Source organism: Tachyglossus aculeatus, chromosome 17, assembly GCF_015852505.1.
Source record: "Tachyglossus aculeatus isolate mTacAcu1 chromosome 17, mTacAcu1.pri, whole genome shotgun sequence".
In the NCBI taxonomy this organism is placed as follows: Eukaryota; Metazoa; Chordata; class Mammalia; order Monotremata; family Tachyglossidae; genus Tachyglossus; species Tachyglossus aculeatus.
The window spans coordinates 48,423,789-48,442,972 of NC_052082.1; the positions used below are offsets into that span (position 1 = coordinate 48,423,789).

The 19,184-nt window shown below is 44.0% G+C and overlaps 1 protein-coding gene across 1 annotated transcript in view; it reads left to right on the plus strand.

Annotated features, from left to right (window-relative positions):
* The window catches only part of NLK (nemo like kinase), a 138,489-nt gene that overhangs the window by 103,209 nt on the left and 16,096 nt on the right, over nucleotides 1–19,184 (plus strand). The window contains exons 4-7 of the mRNA XM_038759508.1: nucleotides 5,025–5,131; nucleotides 7,630–7,715; nucleotides 10,770–10,979; nucleotides 14,024–14,125. Of these exons, the coding sequence (XP_038615436.1) occupies nucleotides 5,025–5,131; nucleotides 7,630–7,715; nucleotides 10,770–10,979; nucleotides 14,024–14,125 (505 nt within the window). The remainder of the gene's footprint in view (nucleotides 1–5,024; nucleotides 5,132–7,629; nucleotides 7,716–10,769; nucleotides 10,980–14,023; nucleotides 14,126–19,184) is intronic.

A 19,184-nucleotide genomic window follows, 5' to 3' on the forward strand; every position in this document is an offset into this window, starting at 1 on the left:
ATTCAATCGTATTTATTGAGCGCTTACTGTGTGCTGAGCACTGTACTAAGTGCTTGGGAAGTACACTTCTCTGTGCCTCAGTTATCTCATCTGTAAAATGGGGGTTAAGACTGTGAGTCCCACATGGGACAGCCTCCCCAGCGCTTAGAACAGTGCTTTGCACATAGTAAGCGCTTAATAAATGCCATCATCATCATCATTCATTCATTCATTCATTCAGTCGTATTTATTGAGCGCTTACTGTGTGCTGAGCACTGTACTAAGCACTTGGAAAGTACAAGTTGGCAACATAGAGAGACAGTCCCTACCCAACAGTGGGCTCACAGTCTAGAAGGGGGAGACAGAGAACAAAACCAAACATATTAACAAAATAAAATAAATAGAATATGTACAAGTAAAATAAATAAATAAATAGAGTAATAAATGCGTGCAAACATATATACATATATACAGGTGCTGTGGGGAAGGGAAGGAGGTAAGGCGGGGGGGGATCGAGAGGAAGGAGGGGGCTCAGTGTGGGAAGGCCTCCTGGAGGAGGTGAGCTCTCAGTAGGGCCTTGAAGGGAGGAAGAGAGCTAACTTGGCGGATGAGAGCACTACAGTGCTTTGCACATAGTAAACGCTTAATAAATGCCATCATTATTATTATTATTACTTAAGCCCTTGGAAGAGTACAAAGTACCTGTTCTCCCATCCCCTTATTCTGCAAGCCCCGGATCGGAAAGGGACTGTCTAACCTTATTATCTTGCATCTACCTTTTTGCTTAGTTCAGTGCTTGGCGTGTAGTAAGTGCTTAAAAGATACCACTACCTATAATAAGGGTGAAATAACTGAAAGAATGAATGAATAAACACACAGACGAAATTATCCATATGCTTGGAATAAAACGTTTGATGCAACTGGTGTGTTGGGAATTAATCGGGCCCTGCCCTCTCCCTTCCGTATGTACTTTTTCCCCCAGAGAGACACTGATGACAAAGTTCCCCCATCACAAATGGCTGTTTGTCTGCCTAATCAGCATAGAAGGTGGACAGGGTCAAAGCTCAGTGCCAAGAAATCAGTGGTAACTAGTGCCCAGCAGAGGAGAGGCTGTTCCTCGTGTTCATTTATGCCCAGAGCAAGCGCATAATAAATACCACTGATTAATCGATACATTTCAGGGGAAAGGGATTTGCTTTTAGAGTGAAACTATAGGAAATTACTCTGGCAGGTGAAGACATTGCCTCTCAATTCATATCATATATTTGTTAATATATTTTGTTTAGTTATCTGTCTCCCGCTTCTAGACTGTGAGCCCGTTGTTGGGTAGGGACCATCTCTATATGTTGCCAATGTGTACTTCCCAAGCACTTAGTACAGTGCTCTGCACACAGTAAGCGCTCAATAAATACGATTGAATGTGAATGAATCTCTTTTACAGTGATCTATTTGTGGGAAGCAGCAGGGCCTAGTCAAAACAGACGTGCACCTGAGTATGAGGGAACCTGGGTCCTAACCTTGCCTGCTTTATAACCTCGGGCCAATCACTTATAATTTCCCTGTACCTCAGTTTCTTCACACATAAAATGGGCATGAAATACCACCCGTCATCGTAGCCACCGCTTTGCTTTCTTAGATATTTTCTGATCACCTTTGGGCAGCCAAGACAGTAACGCCATTCCACCCAACCCATGCTTTCCTTTTTTTTCTCTCTGTTGAAGATGTAGTTGTCTTTGGAACAAACAACTCCATCATATAGCGTGCAGTTTCTCATTCCTTCAGTCTCTGGCCCCCATATTAAAGTTGTTCCACTCAGAAATCAAAACAAGGCTCTCCTGAGAGCCAACCCTACAAGTTCGACCGGTCAACTTTGAAAATCCGGATGTTTTTTCTGTGCTTCATGCATCTGCACAGACTGTCACCACCAACAGTAAAGATTCTGGCACCACTTCTTGGCTGGCAGTTTTGTTGATACGTGAGTCAGAATAGAATAACCTGTCTTGCCTCCCGTGCAGACGTTTCAATACTGGCAAGAGCAGAAAATTATCAGTAAACTCAACCAACCCGACTGTCACCCGGAGCCGATACGGTGCCTTTTTGGGTTGTTTTTCAATCTAAACTGCACATGAGGAAAACTGACAGCACTTGATAGGGTGATGGCAGTTGAGAAGTTATTTTATTTTATTTTTCCCTTGGTTTGCTTCTTCCTTTGTCGTGTTGTCTACTGGGACATCTCCCTCTGTCATTTATATCTTGGCGTCACTTTCCCCGTGTTTCTGCTCTGAACAAGACTTTACAATAGGTGTAAATGGACAAGAGAGTTTGTCCTGTTTTCCTTCTGCGTGTGAGAAACAAGCGGCAGCTTCCAGTTCTCCTAGATGGAGCAGAAAAAGGCGCCCCAAAAGATCCATCTTTTGTGGGAGATCTGGATGTACATATCTGTAAATTATATATTATAAATGATTTATATTACTGTCTCCACCTCTGGCCTGTAAGCCCACTGTGGTCAGGGAACCAATCTACCAACTCTGTTACATCGTACTCTCCCAAGTGTTTAGTACGGGTGCTGTGCGCCGTTGTGAGTAAGCGCACAATCAATACCATTGGTGATGATAATGATGATGACGACGAGAAGCAGCGTGGCTCAATGGAAAGAGCCCGGGCTCTGGAGTCAGAGGTCATGGGTTCAAATTCCAGCTCTGCCACTTGTCGGCTGTGTGACTTTGGGCAAGTCACTTCTCTGGGCCTCAGTTCCCTCATCTGTAAAATGGGGATGAAGACTGTGGGACAATCTGATCACCTTGTATCTCCCCCAGCGCTTAGAACAGTGCTTTGCACATAGTAAGCGCTTAATAAATGCCATCATCATCATCATCTTGACGTGTACAGGGAACGAAGAGTGCAACCCAGGAGAACAGTTTCCAGATTGGGTGAGGGGAGGGACTTCTCAGCCCACAGCGGCTAGGCCAGAGAATTCAGAACTTGAATTAAAGCATCAAGCTCACCTCCGCTTTCAGAAATAGATTTGGAACAAGAACAAGCGTAAAGCCCGGGTGGCCTTATCGTACAAGAGGCTGCCTGCCGTCCAGGAAGGAAACAGGAATTGAGACAACTTGACACCTGTCCACATGTTTTGTTGTCTGTCTCCCCCTCCTAGACTGTGAGCCCGTTGTTGGGTAGGGACCGACTCTAGATGTTGCCGACTTGGACTTCCCAAGCGCTTAGTCCAGTGCTCTGCACACAGTAAGCTCTCGATAAATACGATTGAATGAATGAATGAGCAGCGTGGCTCAGTGGAAAGAGCCCGGGCTTTGGAGTCAGAGGTCACGACTGAATGAATGAATGAATGGGTTCAAATCCCGGGCTCCGCCGCTTGTCAACTCGGTGACATTAGGCAAGTCACTTCTCTGTGCCTCAGTTACCTCATCTGGAAAATGGGGGTGAAGACCGTGAGCCCCAAGTGGCACAACCTGATCACCTTGTAACCTCCCCAGCGTTTAGAGCAGTGCTTGGCACATAGTAAGCACTTAATAAATGCCAAAATTATTATTATTATTATTAATCAGGAAACTCTTCATTGTGGAGGTGGCTTTAGAGATGTACTAACTGCGGGCCAGAGAAAGGAACCGTCTGTGTTAGCTGCTCTCCTTGGGCAGGAACGAGACTACTAAATATCTTTTTTCCTCTCCTATGGTACTGACCTTCTCATTGTGCCTCGTTCTCACCCGTCCCACCGCCGTCGACCCCTGGCCCACGTCCTACCTCTGGCCTGAAATGCCATCCCTCCTCAAATCCACCGAACAATCACACATCGCCCCTTCAAAGCCCTACTGAAGGCTCACCTCTTCCAAGAGGCCTTCCCAAACTAAGCCCCCCTTTTCCTCAGCTCCCCTTCCCCTCCCCGTCGCCCCGACTCTCTCCCTCATATTGTGAAATGAAATAATGCACATCCAGGATGGTGGTAACTTTAGAAGGACTTTCTGCCTACAGTCTGGGTATATTGAAAAATTCCAGTTTGAGCAAGTAGTTCTTAATTGGAGCTGTATGAATAGAGGTGTTAAAAGATGATTCTCGATTGAGTTCCTCAGTAGGTAGGGCAAGTTGCTCTGGGGAGAGATACAAGAAGTAGTAGTGTCTTAAGGCTAACAAGACGAAGAGCGACGTTAAATGTTTAACAAAGTAAGAACGTTCTGATCCCAGTGATGGCATTACCCCCCGCACCCCACAGCACTTGTGTATATATGTACATATCTATAATTCTATTTATATTAATGCCTGTATCTATAATTCTATTTATTTTTATTATTAGTAGTAGTAATAATAATAATGGCATTTGTTAAGCGCCTACTATGTGCAAAACACTGTTCTAAGCACTGGAGGGGGGATACAAGGTGATCAGGTTGTCCCACATGGGGATCACAGTCTTAAACCCCATTTTACAGATGAGGGAACTGAGGCTCAGAGAAGTTAAGTGACTTGCCCAAGGTCAATTGATATCATTGATGCCTGTTTACTTGCTTTGATGTCCCGTCTCCCCACTTCTAGGCTGTAAGCCCGTGTGGGCAGGGATCGTCTCTTGCTGAATTGTACTTTCCAAGCGCTTAGTACAGTGCTTTGCACACAGGCAGCGCTCAATAAATATGATTGAATTAATTCTGTAAAATTTGAAAATGATTGTAATCTCACTGGGGGCAGGGATCATGTCTGCCAACTCTGTTGTCGTGTACTGTCCCAAGCGCTTAGTACAGTGCTGTGCACACAGGTGCGCAGAAAATTCCACTGATTGGTTGATTGACGTTCTTTTCCAGGAAACATGTATTGCGGTTTATGTGGGGCAAATTTTTCTTAAGCACGTAAATTAAATTTATGTCGGCGTTGCAGTTTGTGAAGTCTGGCAACGCAGTTCCCTTCTGCTGTATCAAAAGGCCTCCTTCTACCTCTGAATCCTTCAACCGTAGGAGTGGCAGTTGTTATCACTAGCGACTGTTTCAGAGGAGTTTGTGTGCTGAATTCCTGCCACTTTTTCCTTAACTTGTAACTTGAAGATATGTTGTCACAGAATTGATGCAGAGCGACCTCCATAAAATTATCGTCTCTCCTCAGCCACTCAGCTCAGATCACGTCAAAGTTTTTCTTTATCAGATCTTAAGAGGTAAGTGTATGTTTTCTGAAAGAAAAACGCGTTGTATTGTGAAAGGAAATAATGCACATCCAGGACAGTGGTAACTTTAGAAAGACTTTCTGCCTACAGTCTGGGTATATTGAAAAATTCCAGTTTGATCAAGTAGTTCTTTATTGTAGCTATATGAATAAAGGTGTTAAAAGATGATTCACGATTGAGTTCCTCAGTAGGATGGGCAAGTTGCTCTGGGGAGAGATGCAAGAAGTAGAAGTGTCTTAAGCTAACGACAAAGAGCGACATTAAATGTTTAACAAAGTAAGAATGTTCTGATCCCAGTGACGGCATTAAATGGTAACCGAGTCACTGGAAGATGATCTCGAGCTTGTCTGGCGGACCTACGAGCAGTGTGGTTTGACGTGACGTGCACGCTGGTGAATGACGCAAAATGTTTAACAAAGTAAGAACGTTCTGATCCCAGTGATGGCATTAAATGTAACCGAGTCACTGGAAGGTGATCTCGAGCTTGTCTGGCGGACCTATGAGCCGTGTGGTTTGACGTGACACGCACCCTGGTGAATGACACAAAATGTTTAACAAAATAAGGACGTTCTGATCCCAGTGACGGCATTAAATTGTAACCGAGTCACTGGAAGATGATCTCGAGCTTGTCTGGTGGACCTATGAGCAGTGTGGTTTGACGTGACACGCACCCTGGTGAATGACACAAAATGTTTAACAAAATAAGGACGTTCTGATCCCAGTGACGGCATTAAATTGTAACCGAGTCACTGGAAGATGATCTCGAGCTTGTCTGGGGGACCTACGAGCAGTGTGGTTTGACGTGACACACACCCCAGTGAACGACACCGGTGGGTGAGTGATGGAAAAGTCATCTATATGGCCATTCAGATTCCGTTTAAAAACAAGTGGGATTTGGGGTCCAGTGTTGGCCAGGAAAGGCCGTCCTCCTTGGCATTGGGAGCTTCAGGTTCATGGTGTGAATCGGAATTGTCTCCTGGCCATTTTGTTTAGGATCGAGTTTCCCGGCCAGAGAGGAATGAGTCAGTCGAAGGGCAACAAAGCTTTATTATCCAGACTAAAAGCAGACCAGATCTAAAGTAGCGCGATGATACATTCCTTGGATAAATTTTAAAATGGCCCCAAAAGGAAGCGATGCTCCAACCCCAAACTTGCCAAAACTATGGAGAGCAGGGCATTAGAGAAGCAGCATGGCTCAGTGGAAAAAGAGCACGGGCTTTGGAGGCAGAGGTCATGGGTTCAAATCGTAGCTCCGCCAATTGTCAGCTGTGTGACTTTGGGCAAGTCACTTCACTTCTCTGTGCCTCAGTTACCTCATCTGTAAAAAATGGGGATTGACTGTGAGCCCTCCGTGGGACAACCTGATCACTCTGTAGCCTCCCCAGCACTTACAACAGTGCTTTGCACATAGTAAGCGCTTAATAAATGCCATCATTATTATTATTATTATTAGAGAAGCAGCATGGTTCAGTGGAAAGAGCCCGGGCTCTGGAGTCAGAGACCATGGATTCAAATTCCGGCTCCGCCGATTGTCGGCTGTGTGACTTTGGGCAAGTCACTTTACTTTTCTGTGCCTCAGTTACCTCATTTGTAAAATGGGGATGAAGACTGTGAGCCCCCCGTGGGACAACCTGATCACCTTGTAACCTCCCCAGCGCTTAGAACAGTGCTTTGCACATAGTAAGTGCTTAATAAATGCCATCACTACTATTATTATTATTAGGATTGGGAGGTTTTCAGTTATTTAAGTTGGTTGACTGTCTCTCTTAACTCATTCTTCTCATATTGGGAGTGACTTTGACCTTCCTTATTCAAAGATGACTGAAGAGCCTCGGATGCTATGCCTGGATGTTTGGCGCACTGGTTTTTCATTGGGAACATAGAACAGAAAAGCTTTAAACAATTTCAGTAGCATTTATAGGCATAGCCCCTACTCTGCCCTGTGATCTCCTGAATTGTCCCATTCCAGAAGCAGTGACGTTTATCCGTTCTGAGTCGCAGGGTGGAATCTGTTCATTTAGAAAAGTGGCCAAAGGAAATATTTTAACCCGAAAGGATCTTGACTAGAGTGCCTGGATAAGCGCCCGTTGTTGGGTTGGGACTGTCTCTATACGTTGCCGACCTGTACTTCCCAAGCGCTTAGTACAGTGCTCTGCACACAGTAAGCCCTCAATAAATACGATTGAATGAATGAATGAACAGTAAGCGCTCAGTAAGTACGATTGAATTGAGTGAATTTAATCTAAAATAAGCCTCTGCATGATTGACATTTCTGAAGAGCAAACCTGGATTTACCATCTAGTGTTTCACTTTACAGGTGTGGGAATGTAAAGAGGTTGAGCCAGGTGTTTAGTAATATTCTTCAAAAAAGACCCTTTTCAGTAATGATTTTCTGTCTGATTCCGTGAAAAAAAAACTCTCCTAAATCTTAGTCATTGTATGAAATAAAGAAGTAAATTGTCTGCAATCGAATCTGTTTGTTATTCCAGGTTTAAAGTATCTCCATTCAGCTGGCATTTTACATCGAGACATTAAGCCAGGGAATCTTCTTGTGAACAGCAACTGTGTTCTTAAGGTAGCTTTTCAGTTTGTTGAAAGATCTGAGACTATCCAGGATGGCAAACCAAGCTCATGGCTCTTTAAGAGCAAGATGCTTCAGTAGGAAATGCTTGGAGTGTGATGCCTTTTTTTAAAAAATGCATTTCTTTGACTTATTATTTTTTATTTTTTTAAAAAAAGGGACACCTGAATTTCAGTGAACGGCATTTTGAGCTGTGGACTCTCCCTCTGAGGATTTGTACAGTTGTTCTGGGCAATCGTTGAAAATGGAGGAAATATAGTATATCGCACATAAGGAGGTGTAAAGACCCTTTTCTGACCTGATTGGGATTATCCCATTAGGAGAGGAACTTTACATCAAAAGGAATAATTTTAAGGCCAACAATCCATCAGGTTTCTTTAGGACTAAGGGCAGCCCACATGGTCTCCTCTATCTTTAGTTGTGCAATGAACCTCTTGCTCAGAAGAGGAAAGGGGTGTAAAGCCTTAACTTTCAAAATGACCCAGCCAGAGCGGATAAGAGGTATAAATAGCCTCACCAAGGCCATTCATCTGTACTACATCCAAACTTGAAATTAGTCACACTAGAGATAGCATGGATAAATGAAATCCACAGATGTTCCCCAAACCTCAGTGAAGCCATTAGTTTCCGCCTGCTCCCTAAGCAAACCTTTCACCTGAGGTGCCAACTAGAAACAACATTGACATAGTTGCATCGCACTTCCCTCCAGTTCCCCTGCTGACCTCACGATAGGGGTTCAAATCCTCCCAGAAATGGCCGAAGGCTGGAGAAGAAGGGAAGTGCCCGGATAATCCTCAAACTGAAGTATCAACTCCTGAGAAATCAGGGATGGGGAGAAGAAGCTGGCTGAGTTTACCCTGCAGGAGAAATGTACTATTCCTTGAAGCTGGCACCTTTGTGCAGCATCACAGTGAAAGCCATTTTCTCTTTAAGTGGCTTCTCCGTTGTGTGTTGCTAAAATCCGACCCTCTTAAAATTTCAGCTGATTCATTTAAAGAGGTGGAGAATTAGACTTTTAGACTACTGCCTACTTTAAAGTGTAATCAATACCGCCATTACCTCTCAGTTTGTTGGAAGTTAAACCAAACATCAAAGTCGAGCGTCTAAATGAATTTCATTTATGATTAAAATGTTCTCTTCTGCCAGTTTTCTAAGTGCTGGTGCACTGGTCTGTTGAAAATGAAAATTCCTTTTAATTTTCTTCCCCAACAATGTTCCTTAGCCTTGTCATTCCCTACCCTTCTGTTTCCTCCTCTTCCAAACGTAAAAGCTATTGTTGCAGAAGACTTTCCCTGAAAAACTGTCGCCAGCCTTTTAGTGTGTTTTCTTTTGCCAGTAAACACATTCATCTCAGGGAATTTTCATGGAACTAGTAAAACGTTCCAGAAGTCAACCAGGCCAACTGGCTATCGCAAGGCAGGTCTGCACCTAAATCGTCGTGGACAGAGGTCGATTTTAAAAGATTACCAGTGGAAGAGCTTGCGTAACTCAGTAGCCCGATACTTGGTAAAGGAGGCGCAACTCAGGAACCCATTGCAATATTTAAACCACCCTTCCTGTTAGGAAGTCCTTCCTGGAATCTAAGCCTAAATCCACCCTCCCACCATGTAAATAGTCTTGTTCCAGCTACCTGACTCTCTGTAGGAAAAAAGTGCACAAAGAGGATTTCAGAATCCTCATCCAGATTCCAGCAGTTCAGAAGGCAGACTCTTAACATCTCAAATGTGGAACGTTCATTTCCCAAACTGCCTGCCACAGGGTTTCATATTCCTGCTGTATGAATAGGCAACAAAGAAAAATGCCACTTTAAAACAAACAGTATTAGAGATGGGAACTCATTGAAATTTTGTTCTCTCCTCACTGACTTTTCATGGAAAGACAGATTTAATAAGAGCACAGCATGCTTGAGCTCCAGGCTATGAAGCCAGCTATCTCTTATTGAATTTATCTTCAGTAATTACTTGCAATATATTAAAAAAAAATTAGCAGCTTCTCATATGATGAATATATTTCATTTCCCAGGAAGCCGAGGGTGGACACGATTCCTGAAAATGGCAGTAGCTCATTGGTTATCTGATTATTGGTTACAACTTTCAATTATGAGTTCCGTTTGACTGCCAGGTAAACTGTTAAATGGGCTCCAAACCGGCACGGCTGGCTCGACAAGTCCCTGTATCCTGCTTTTAGAACCCAAAGGCTGCTTTTTAAAAGAAAGCACACAAGCGGAAATGGTCAGGAGGTAGAATCGATGCTAAATGAGCCAGGGCCAAGTAACGAGGACGTGTAACTATTTTTTGACTTATTCCAGTACCCAACCTTGTAGTTCTGTTTAATCCACAGCTTCTCTTCTGAGAGTACTCTGCCCGATTTGTAGGTGTGGGTCGTGTCCTGATTGCTCTCTCTGTTTCAGCTTTTCCTTCATTCCCTAGATAAAATCATTAAACTCCTCTTTATCGGTCCCCCATAAACATGCAGCATAAGGTCCCCTACTAGGGCAGGGTGTAATATATCTAACTCCAGAAAAAAAGGAGTCTGAGTTATTCCTTTAAGAACTGGGGTTTAGTTCTCCCAAGAAGTAACAGCTTTCCCTAAAGAATCTGGTGCTTCTCTGAGCTTATCAGGCTTTCAAGGTTGTCATCTGGGTAATAATCTTTTCGATTAGTTGGGGTCGGCCTGTACCCAGAGTTACAGTAAAATCAGAAGGGCAGTCTCAGCATAACCCATCTCCGGATGTCTTGTTCTGGTTCTCAGCTAAGTACAGATGGAAGCTTTGAAGAGCGTTGTGAAAAAATGACCCATGAAATGAAATCGCTAATCGCCGAAATCGAAAAGCCTATTAATAAATTGATTTTTCTTCCCACCAAATAAAGTCAGTTTGAACATTAACGCCAGTATGCGTGTAGCCTAGCATTTAAACTACAATACTGTAAAATGCCTAAGATTCTGCTCTATTCATTTCTGCGTAAACCAGGAGATGTTGTCTTTTTTTTTTTTTTTTGGTAAATTTGCATTCAAAAGTTCTGACGATTTCCAAACTCTTCCATTTAGATTTGCGATTTTGGATTGGCCAGAGTCGAAGAATTGGATGAATCCCGTCATATGACTCAGGAAGTTGTCACTCAGTATTATCGGGCTCCGGAAATCCTGATGGGCAGCCGTCATTACAGCAATGCTATAGACATCTGGTCCGTAGGCTGCATCTTTGCAGAGCTACTAGGTCGAAGAATACTGTTTCAGGCGCAGAGTCCCATTCAACAGGTACAACGTCTTCTGCAGGCTTTAGGAGCTTCGAATGGCAGGCTGCATAATTGAGGGACAACCATCCTTTTTGAATCCGGGACTCGGTCTTTGTGTAGTCTGCACGTGGTAGACAAATCCAATCTCAGGTGTAGTTAAAAAGCTCATCGCTTGGTAGTTCACTCTGTCGCTTTCAAAGCGAATTCACAGTCCTCTAGGTTGTAGGTTAATTGTGGGCAGGAAACATATCCGTTAATTCTCTTGTAGTTTCCCAAGCGCTTAGTACAGTGCTCTGCACATAGTAAGCGCTCAGTGAATACCATCGATCGATTGATTTCAACCGCATGGGTGTTGCCACTCCGTCAGATGCCGAGTATGTGTGTTTGTCAGTGTCTGTCATCGTTACCCTCTCTGACTGCAGCATTTGACTCCCAGATAACTATTTGCTCTGGGTAAAAACGAGTGACAACAATATTCCTGTAGTTTAGTCTAAGTTGTTCTAACCAGTTTCAAGCTGCTGGACGTTCTGTATTCCAGTGGATCTGACTCGTGGGCTTAGTTTCATATAGCTTCCCTCTGCTTGTTGTGAATGCGGACCTATTGATTTATTGTGTTCTGAACATTTCTAAAAGGTCAACAGCATTTAGGTAGGGAACTAGAATAGTTAAACCTGGTTGGCTCTTCGAGCCCCTAGTCCGATGGAAGCTCGTTAATAATATTGGCTTCAATATATAGACTGTGATATATCAAGCTGCACTAACGTACAGTGACTCATGCTTTCGGTAAGTTGAGTCCCCCTGCTTTGGGGGTACCGCATCCAACCCTGCGGTTCCATAATGGACTTCTGCATAACGTCTCCGTGAAAACTATTCGTTCTGTTAACTGGAACAGAACTCTTTAAACAGAGCTCTGTGTCTCCACATTAGAAACTCCACCGTTAAGCCTCCTTTTTCCATAAAGTGAGGGAATTCAGAATGTGTTCAAAAGAAACCCCAATTGTACCAAAAAAAAAACTCCCTAAAAACTTCAGAAGCATTAAAGTTGTTATCCCAAAGAAGAGTGCATCTGTTCTGCGAGTGCCAGTTTTATCGTTACTGTCAGAGCGGAACAATGTGGAACCGTTATCTCGGCCAGACTGCTGATTCAGTGTGATGGCTGTTTTAATATATGAATGATTAAGAATAATGGAATGATCGGCCTGGAACTAATTTTTGCGGTGGTTTACGACTCTTTTATATTGTACTCTCCCAAGGCTTAGTACAGTGCTCCGTACACAGTAAAGCACTCAATCAATTTGATTGATTGATACATTGGGTGATGTCTCATGTACACGTGGCTGGATCCAGCGTATCCTCAAGTTAGAGGGCAGTAATTCTCTGCTATGAACTCAAGCTAAGATTTATGAAACCAATATGACCAATTTTTAAAACCGTAGGAAAGCCTTAAGTGATAAATCAGGGAAATTCTCAGTCCATAAATAGGTAACGAGAGACGTAGGGTATTCTTGAGTTTAGGAGTTCAGATGTGGGTTAGGATAACCCTTAAAAACGAGTCCGTCAGAGAAACCTTACAAAACTTGGATTTTCCAAACTTGGTTTCTCTGTCCCATACATTGGGATAGGCAGAGGTTAGTGAGTGGGGAGGGATTCAAATTTTAGAACAGTGATAGGTTTCTGAATGACTGGCTTCTGCCTTTGACCTGCTAATCCTCTGGAAAATGAATGAGGCAGGGGATATTGCCGGAGAATACCCTTAACTTCATAAGAGGCTTTCGTAAACAAAAGTTGTGATCAGTCTTTCAAAGTGTCCCACAGTTTACCGTCTTAGAGACTGTCTTTCTGTCCCCACCAAGAGTTTATCTGTTCCAGGCCTGGAGGATGGAGGATCCTGACCACTTGAAGCCTTGCGGTCGAGCGGAGCTGCAGTTGGCAGCCTGGAGTCAATAACACAGAAAGGGTGGCGGCTTCCATTGGGAATCACCACTTCTAGGATTTCCCAAAATATGGGGGAGAGGCAGTCCCGGAAATGGGAGAAATACACAGCCATCGTGGGAAGAATTTTCCAGGACAAAGCAGTCAAAATCTAAAAGAAATTTCCCGTTAGACTGTTGAAGTAGGAATAGTTGTAATGCTCGGGAAGGCTCTTCAGGTTTTTTTCTGCCTATCTGATGAACCAGCTCTGAAATTCAAACTCAGACCTCCTTCCCGAAGATGTCATTATTTAATGTAAATTTAACATTGGAAGGCTTCAGAAGCAGCATGGCTCAGTGGGTAGAGCACGGGTTTTGGAGTCAGAGGTCATGGGTTCAAATCCTGGCTCCGCCAACTGTCAGCTGTGTGACTTCGGGCAAGTCACTTAACTTCTCTGTGCCTCAGTTCCCTCATCTGTAAAATGGGGATTAAAACTGTGAGCCCACCGTGGGACAACGTGCTCACCTTGTAACCTCCCCAGTGCTTAGAACAGTGCTTTGCACATAGTAAACACTTAACAAATACCATTATTATAATTATTATCCTGCTCTAGGAGAGTCACAGATGTCATGAAGACAGGTGAATTTGACGCTCCTGAAAAAGCCTGGATCCTGAATTCTTTGTGGTTAAAGCACATTTCTTTCTCGATGTTACTCTTGCTTTGTCTTGAAGTAGCAAGTAGCTTGATCTAGGAGAGTCCAGTAAATAGATTGGAAAGTGAAGACCTCAAAAGTGAAATACTGTATTATTTATATTAATGTCTGTCTCCCCCTCTAGACTGTAAGTTCACTGTGGTCAGGGACCCTGTCAACTCTATTGTATTGTACTCTCCCAAGCGTTTAGTTCAGTGCTCTACACGTAATAAGCGCTCAATCAATACCATTGATTGATTTAGCAAGTCAAGAAGTGATGGGCTAATGCCATTCTGGAGCCTTGGGCCCATCCGTTCCCGTGGAACCTGCATCTGAAAGCTCTTTTCTGAACTACTTGTGCCCTCTCTTAAATCGGATTCCAAATTGGTGGTTTGATTAGGGAAGTAACGAAAGGTTGTCGCCTCCACTGTACGGGTGATTGTTGTCATCTGTCTCCCCGCAGTTGGATTTGATCACAGATCTGCTGGGCACACCGTCGCTGGAAGCAATGAGGACGGCTTGCGAAGGCGCCAAGGCACACATACTCAGGGGTCCTCATAAACAGGTAAGATGTGGGGCAGTTGTCTGACATCTTACAGGGAACCGTGTGCCTTCCAAGAAAACAGTTCCATCCGAGTTGATAAACCAGACTCCTGGGGTCTTTGCAACCAAACTAGAAACTAATCTAAATAAGGCCATTCCAGATGAGTCAGTGGAAAGGCAGATACCGTGTTCTTACCTTGAAAAATGAAGTCGTGGCTTCCTGACTAAGTCATCCCTTGTTTTAGTCAAGCATCCTGCAAAGCGTAGTTGGATAGAGAGTAAAATTCTTTCCAAGCCAAGAGGAATCCAAATTCAAGGGCCGTTGCAAGAGTTTTGCCCCTGATGTCATAGCCCAGCAAGTGAATCAGTAATCCCCTTCTCAGAATAGGCCCAGATGTGTCGTGTATCTTATTGCATCCCTGGACAGGCGCCCTTGTTGTTACTGTCTGCCCACTAAACCAAATTCAGTTGTATTTTTGGAAAATGACATATCCGTGAGAGACTGCCAGATTAACACCGCTCAGTGTTATTTGCCTGGCTCCGCCCCTGTTGAGACACACAGAAGCTGGTTTTCATATTCAGGCTGCTAGGGCAGCAGTAGCTTGGAATAAGTGTTTCTTGGAGCAAGCAAGGACAATGACCTTCAGGAGGGAATCATAAACTGGGGAAGAGAGAAGATGGGCTCCCAGACTGAGCCCCTTCCTTCCTCTCCCCCTCGTCCCCCTCTCCATCCCCCCCATCTTACCTCCTTCCCTTCCCCACAGCACCTGTATATATGTACATATGTTTGTACATATTTTTACTCTATTTATTTATTTATTTATTTATTTTATTTGTACATATCTATTCCATTCATTTTATTTTGTTAGTATGTTTGGTTTTGTTCTCTGTCTCCCCCTTTTAGACTGTGAGCCCACTCTTGGGTAGGGACTGTCTTTATATGTTGCCAATTTGTACTTCCCAAGCGCTTAGTACAGTGCTCTGCACATAGTAAGCGCTCAATAAATACGATTGATGATGATGATGATGATGATGATTAGTTGGGGAAATCCAGGCTGCTAATCTATCTCCCATCAATCAACGAATTGATCAGTTGGCTTGGAATAAGTGTTTCTTGGAGCAAGCAAGGACAATGACCTTCAGGAGGGAATCATAAACTGGGGAAGAGAGAAGATGGGGGATTAGTTGGGGAAATGCAGGCTGCTAATCTATCTCCCATCAATCAACAAATCGATCAGTTGTATTGAGCGCTTACTGTGTGCAGAGCACTGTACTAAGTGCTTGGGAGAGACCAATAATAATAATAATGGTAGTTGTTAAACGCTTACTATGTGCAAAGCACTGTTCTAAGTGCCGGGGGGGATACAAGGTGATCAAGTTGTCCCACGTGGGGCTCACAATCTTCATCCCCATTTTACAGATGAGGGAACTGAGGCACAGAGAAGTTGTGAGTTGCCCAAAGTCACGCAGCTGACAGTTGGCGGAGCAGGGATTTGAACCCATGACCTCGGACTCCAAAGCCCGGGCTCTTTCCACTGAGCCACGCTGCTTCAATATAACAGAGTAGGTAGACACGTTCCCTGCCCGCAGTGATCTTACAGTCTAGGGCGGGGGACGGATATTAATACAAATAACTAAATTAAGGATATGTGCATAAGTGTTTGGGGCATGAGGGAGGAGTGAATAAAGCATGCAGATCAAAGCGCATGGCCAGAAGCAGAATGGGAGCCAGAGGTCGGCGGCAAGATAGACGAAATCAAGGTACAGTGGGTAGGCTGGCAAGCCCATCTCGTCTCTTCTAGTAGACCGCGTCCACGACCCTTTGGTTACCCTTGTTGGTGATACCAACTGAGAGGTTAAATTCCTCTCTCCCCTAGAAATTAGTCCTTCCAGTGGCCAGTAAGGTGCATGAATGGGGCGTTGTCTTTGCCAGACTACTGCCTTGGCGTCACCAAAAAGGCTGAACTAAACAGATTTGAGCCCAGAGTCATAATTTTAGTCTGGTTCAGCCCACCCAAGGCCTGTTTATTTTTAAATTTTTTGGTGGGGGTGGCAGGGACCGAACAAAGAATCCGCAGGAATCATGCAATTATGCATAACCAGTTAAAAAAAAATACCTCCTTGTCACCTGGATTTTAAAGATAATTGAATTCCTCATGTCTCTCTTCCTGACCTTCCCTATCCATTGCTTTCCCTCCCTGTCTTATTTACCGTGCACCTCCCTTCTCCTGTCTCTCCCTCTGCCTGTCAAATCAGTCAGGTTAAAATGGCAACTGGAAGCAAGCAGAAATGTTAAAATCTTAATTTAAAATGAGACATTACTGGTTGGGCACGCCATTTGAGCCAATTTAGCATTTTTGATTAAAAATTATAAGGATATGGGTAGCAGAAAGATAGAAGCCCATTTTACTGGGTAAATAGAAGAGAAATCATTCCCTTTTCCCTTCCTAAGAATATAATACGATCATCACTGTGTGTGGTTTGGTTAAAAGCCCTGGATTTTACAGCTCACACATTTTGCCTTCCTGTGAAAGGTTTGCAGAGAGGCAAAAGAGGTGGTGAGGTAATGTACCCTATCTTTTTAAAATGAGCCAAACAAAGCTCAGAAACTCAGATTCGGGCTAATATTTCTCAAAACTGTTCCCCTGTTAGGTCCCATACTTGTATGCTATTTACGCGGAATCCATAAAGTTGTAATTTGGGACTTAAAAGACTTAGAAGAACCCGAGCCTTAATCCTTGGGAAAGTTTTATAGGCCGGGAGGAGTTTCGAAGAACACGACTTAACTGCGTGGTAGTGTCACGACCACCGAGCCAAGTGAGCCACCCTCTGCAGGATCGCCGTGTTCTCGGAAGCAAATGAAAAAAATATCCTCTCATAAAATTGTTAAGCCAGTAAATCTTGCCCCGCAGAGAAATTGGCTTCTGATGGAAATTGGTGAGCTACAGACACCCTGGTGCCACCTCTCCATCCCTCGAGGAGTCGTAATGCCACTGCTAGCTGTTTCGGGCTAATTGATACTGTGGCGAATAGATTGCCAAATCACAGCTGAAAAAGCACATTTCCCGTTGTCTGTCTCCCCCTTCTAGACTGTGAGCCCATTGTTGGGTAGGGATTGTCTCTGTCTGTTGCCAGATTGTACTTTCCAAGCGCTTAGTACAGTGCTCTGCACACAGTAAGCGCTCAATAAATACGATTAAATGAATGGTCCCATGGAGAATGGAACTCACCCCATTATTCATTCATTCAATTGTATTTATTGAGCGCTTACTGTGTGCGGAGCACTGGACTAAGCGCTTGGGAAGTACAAGTTGGCAGCATATACTGAGAAGCAGCATGCCTCAGTGGAAAGAGCCCGGGCTTTGGAGTCAGAGGTCATGGGTTCAAACCCCGGCCCCGCCAGTTGTCGGCTGTGTGACTTTGGGCAAGTCACTTAACTTCTCTCTGCCTCAGTTACCTCATCTATAAAGTGGGGACGAAGACTGTGAGCCCCCCGTGGGACAACTTGATCACCATGTAACCTCCTCAGTGCTTAGAACAGTGCTTTGCACATAGTAAGCGCTTAATAAAAATGCCATCATATAGAGACATCCCTACCCGACAGCGGGCTTACAGTCTAGAAGCCCACTGTTGGGTGGGGACCGTCTCTATATGTTGCCTACTTGTACTTCCCAAGCGCTTAGCACAGTGCTCTGCACACAGTAAGCGCTTAATAAAAATGCCATCATATAGAGACGGTCCCTACCCGACAGCGGGCTTACAGTCTAGAAGCCCACTGTTGGGTGGGGACCGTCTCTATATGTTGCCAACTTGTACTTCCCAAGCGCTTAGCACAGTGCTCTGCACACAGTAAGCGCTCAATAAATACGATTGATTGATTGATTGATTAAATATGAATGAATGAATGAATAGAAGGGGGAGACAGACAACAAAACAAAACCTATTAACAAAATAAAATAAATAGAATAAATATGTACAAGTAAAATAAAGAGTAATAAATGTGTACAAACATGTACAAATGTACAAACATGTACAAATGTACAAATATGTACATATGTACAAACATGTACAAATGTACAGATATGTACAAACATATAAACATTAGACTTGTACAAACATATATACATATATACATTAGACTTTTAAGCATCGTGGCCGAGAGCAAAGAATGGCTAGCCGCTGGCTGGCCGGAACCCTCAGGTGGCTGGCATCGTGGTCAGCTCTGGCTGCCCTTCGCTGCCAGAGAGCCCCCATTTCGGGGGGCTGGGAAGATTAGCAAATGCTGGCCCAGAGGCCACCCTTCTTGGGGGGACACCTGCCTAAATGGCCAGCTTGTAATCCCAACCCGACTTCTCTGAACTGTAGAGACCGCAAGCCTCTGCGGTCTGTAGAGACCTCTAGACCGCAAGCGGTCTCCTTCAGCAGGCGTCTCCGTAAGCCTCTTTCCAGCCGGAAGATTATCCCTACACTGATATTTATTAAGCACTTATTCTGTGTTAAGCGTCGGGGTAGATCCAAGATGTTCGGTACGGACACGGTCTCCGTCCTGGATGATGATGACTGAGGACAAATTATTATTTGTCCTCAAGGCCCTACTGAGAGCTCACCTCCTCCAGGAGGCCTTTCCAGACTGAGCCCCTTCCTTCCTCTCCCCCTCGTCCCCCTCTCCACCCCCCCATCTTACCTCCTTCCCTTCCCCACAGCACCTGAATATATGTATATATGTTTGTACATATTTGTTACTCTATTTATTTTACTTGTACATATCTATTCTATTTATTTTATTTTGTTAGTATGTTTGGTTTTGTTCTCTGTCTCCCCCTTTTGGACTGTGAGCCCACTGTTGGGTAGGGACCGTCTCTATATGTTGCCAACTTGGACTTCCCAAGCGCTTAGTACAGTGCTCTGCACACAGTAAGTGCTCAATAAATACGATTGATGATGATGATGATTATTATTGTCCTCAATAAAAATTATTTATTTTACTTGTACATATATGTTCTATTTATTTGATTTTGTTAGTATGTTTGGTTTTGTTCTCTGTCTCCCCCTTCCAGACTGTGAGCCCACTGTTGGGTAGG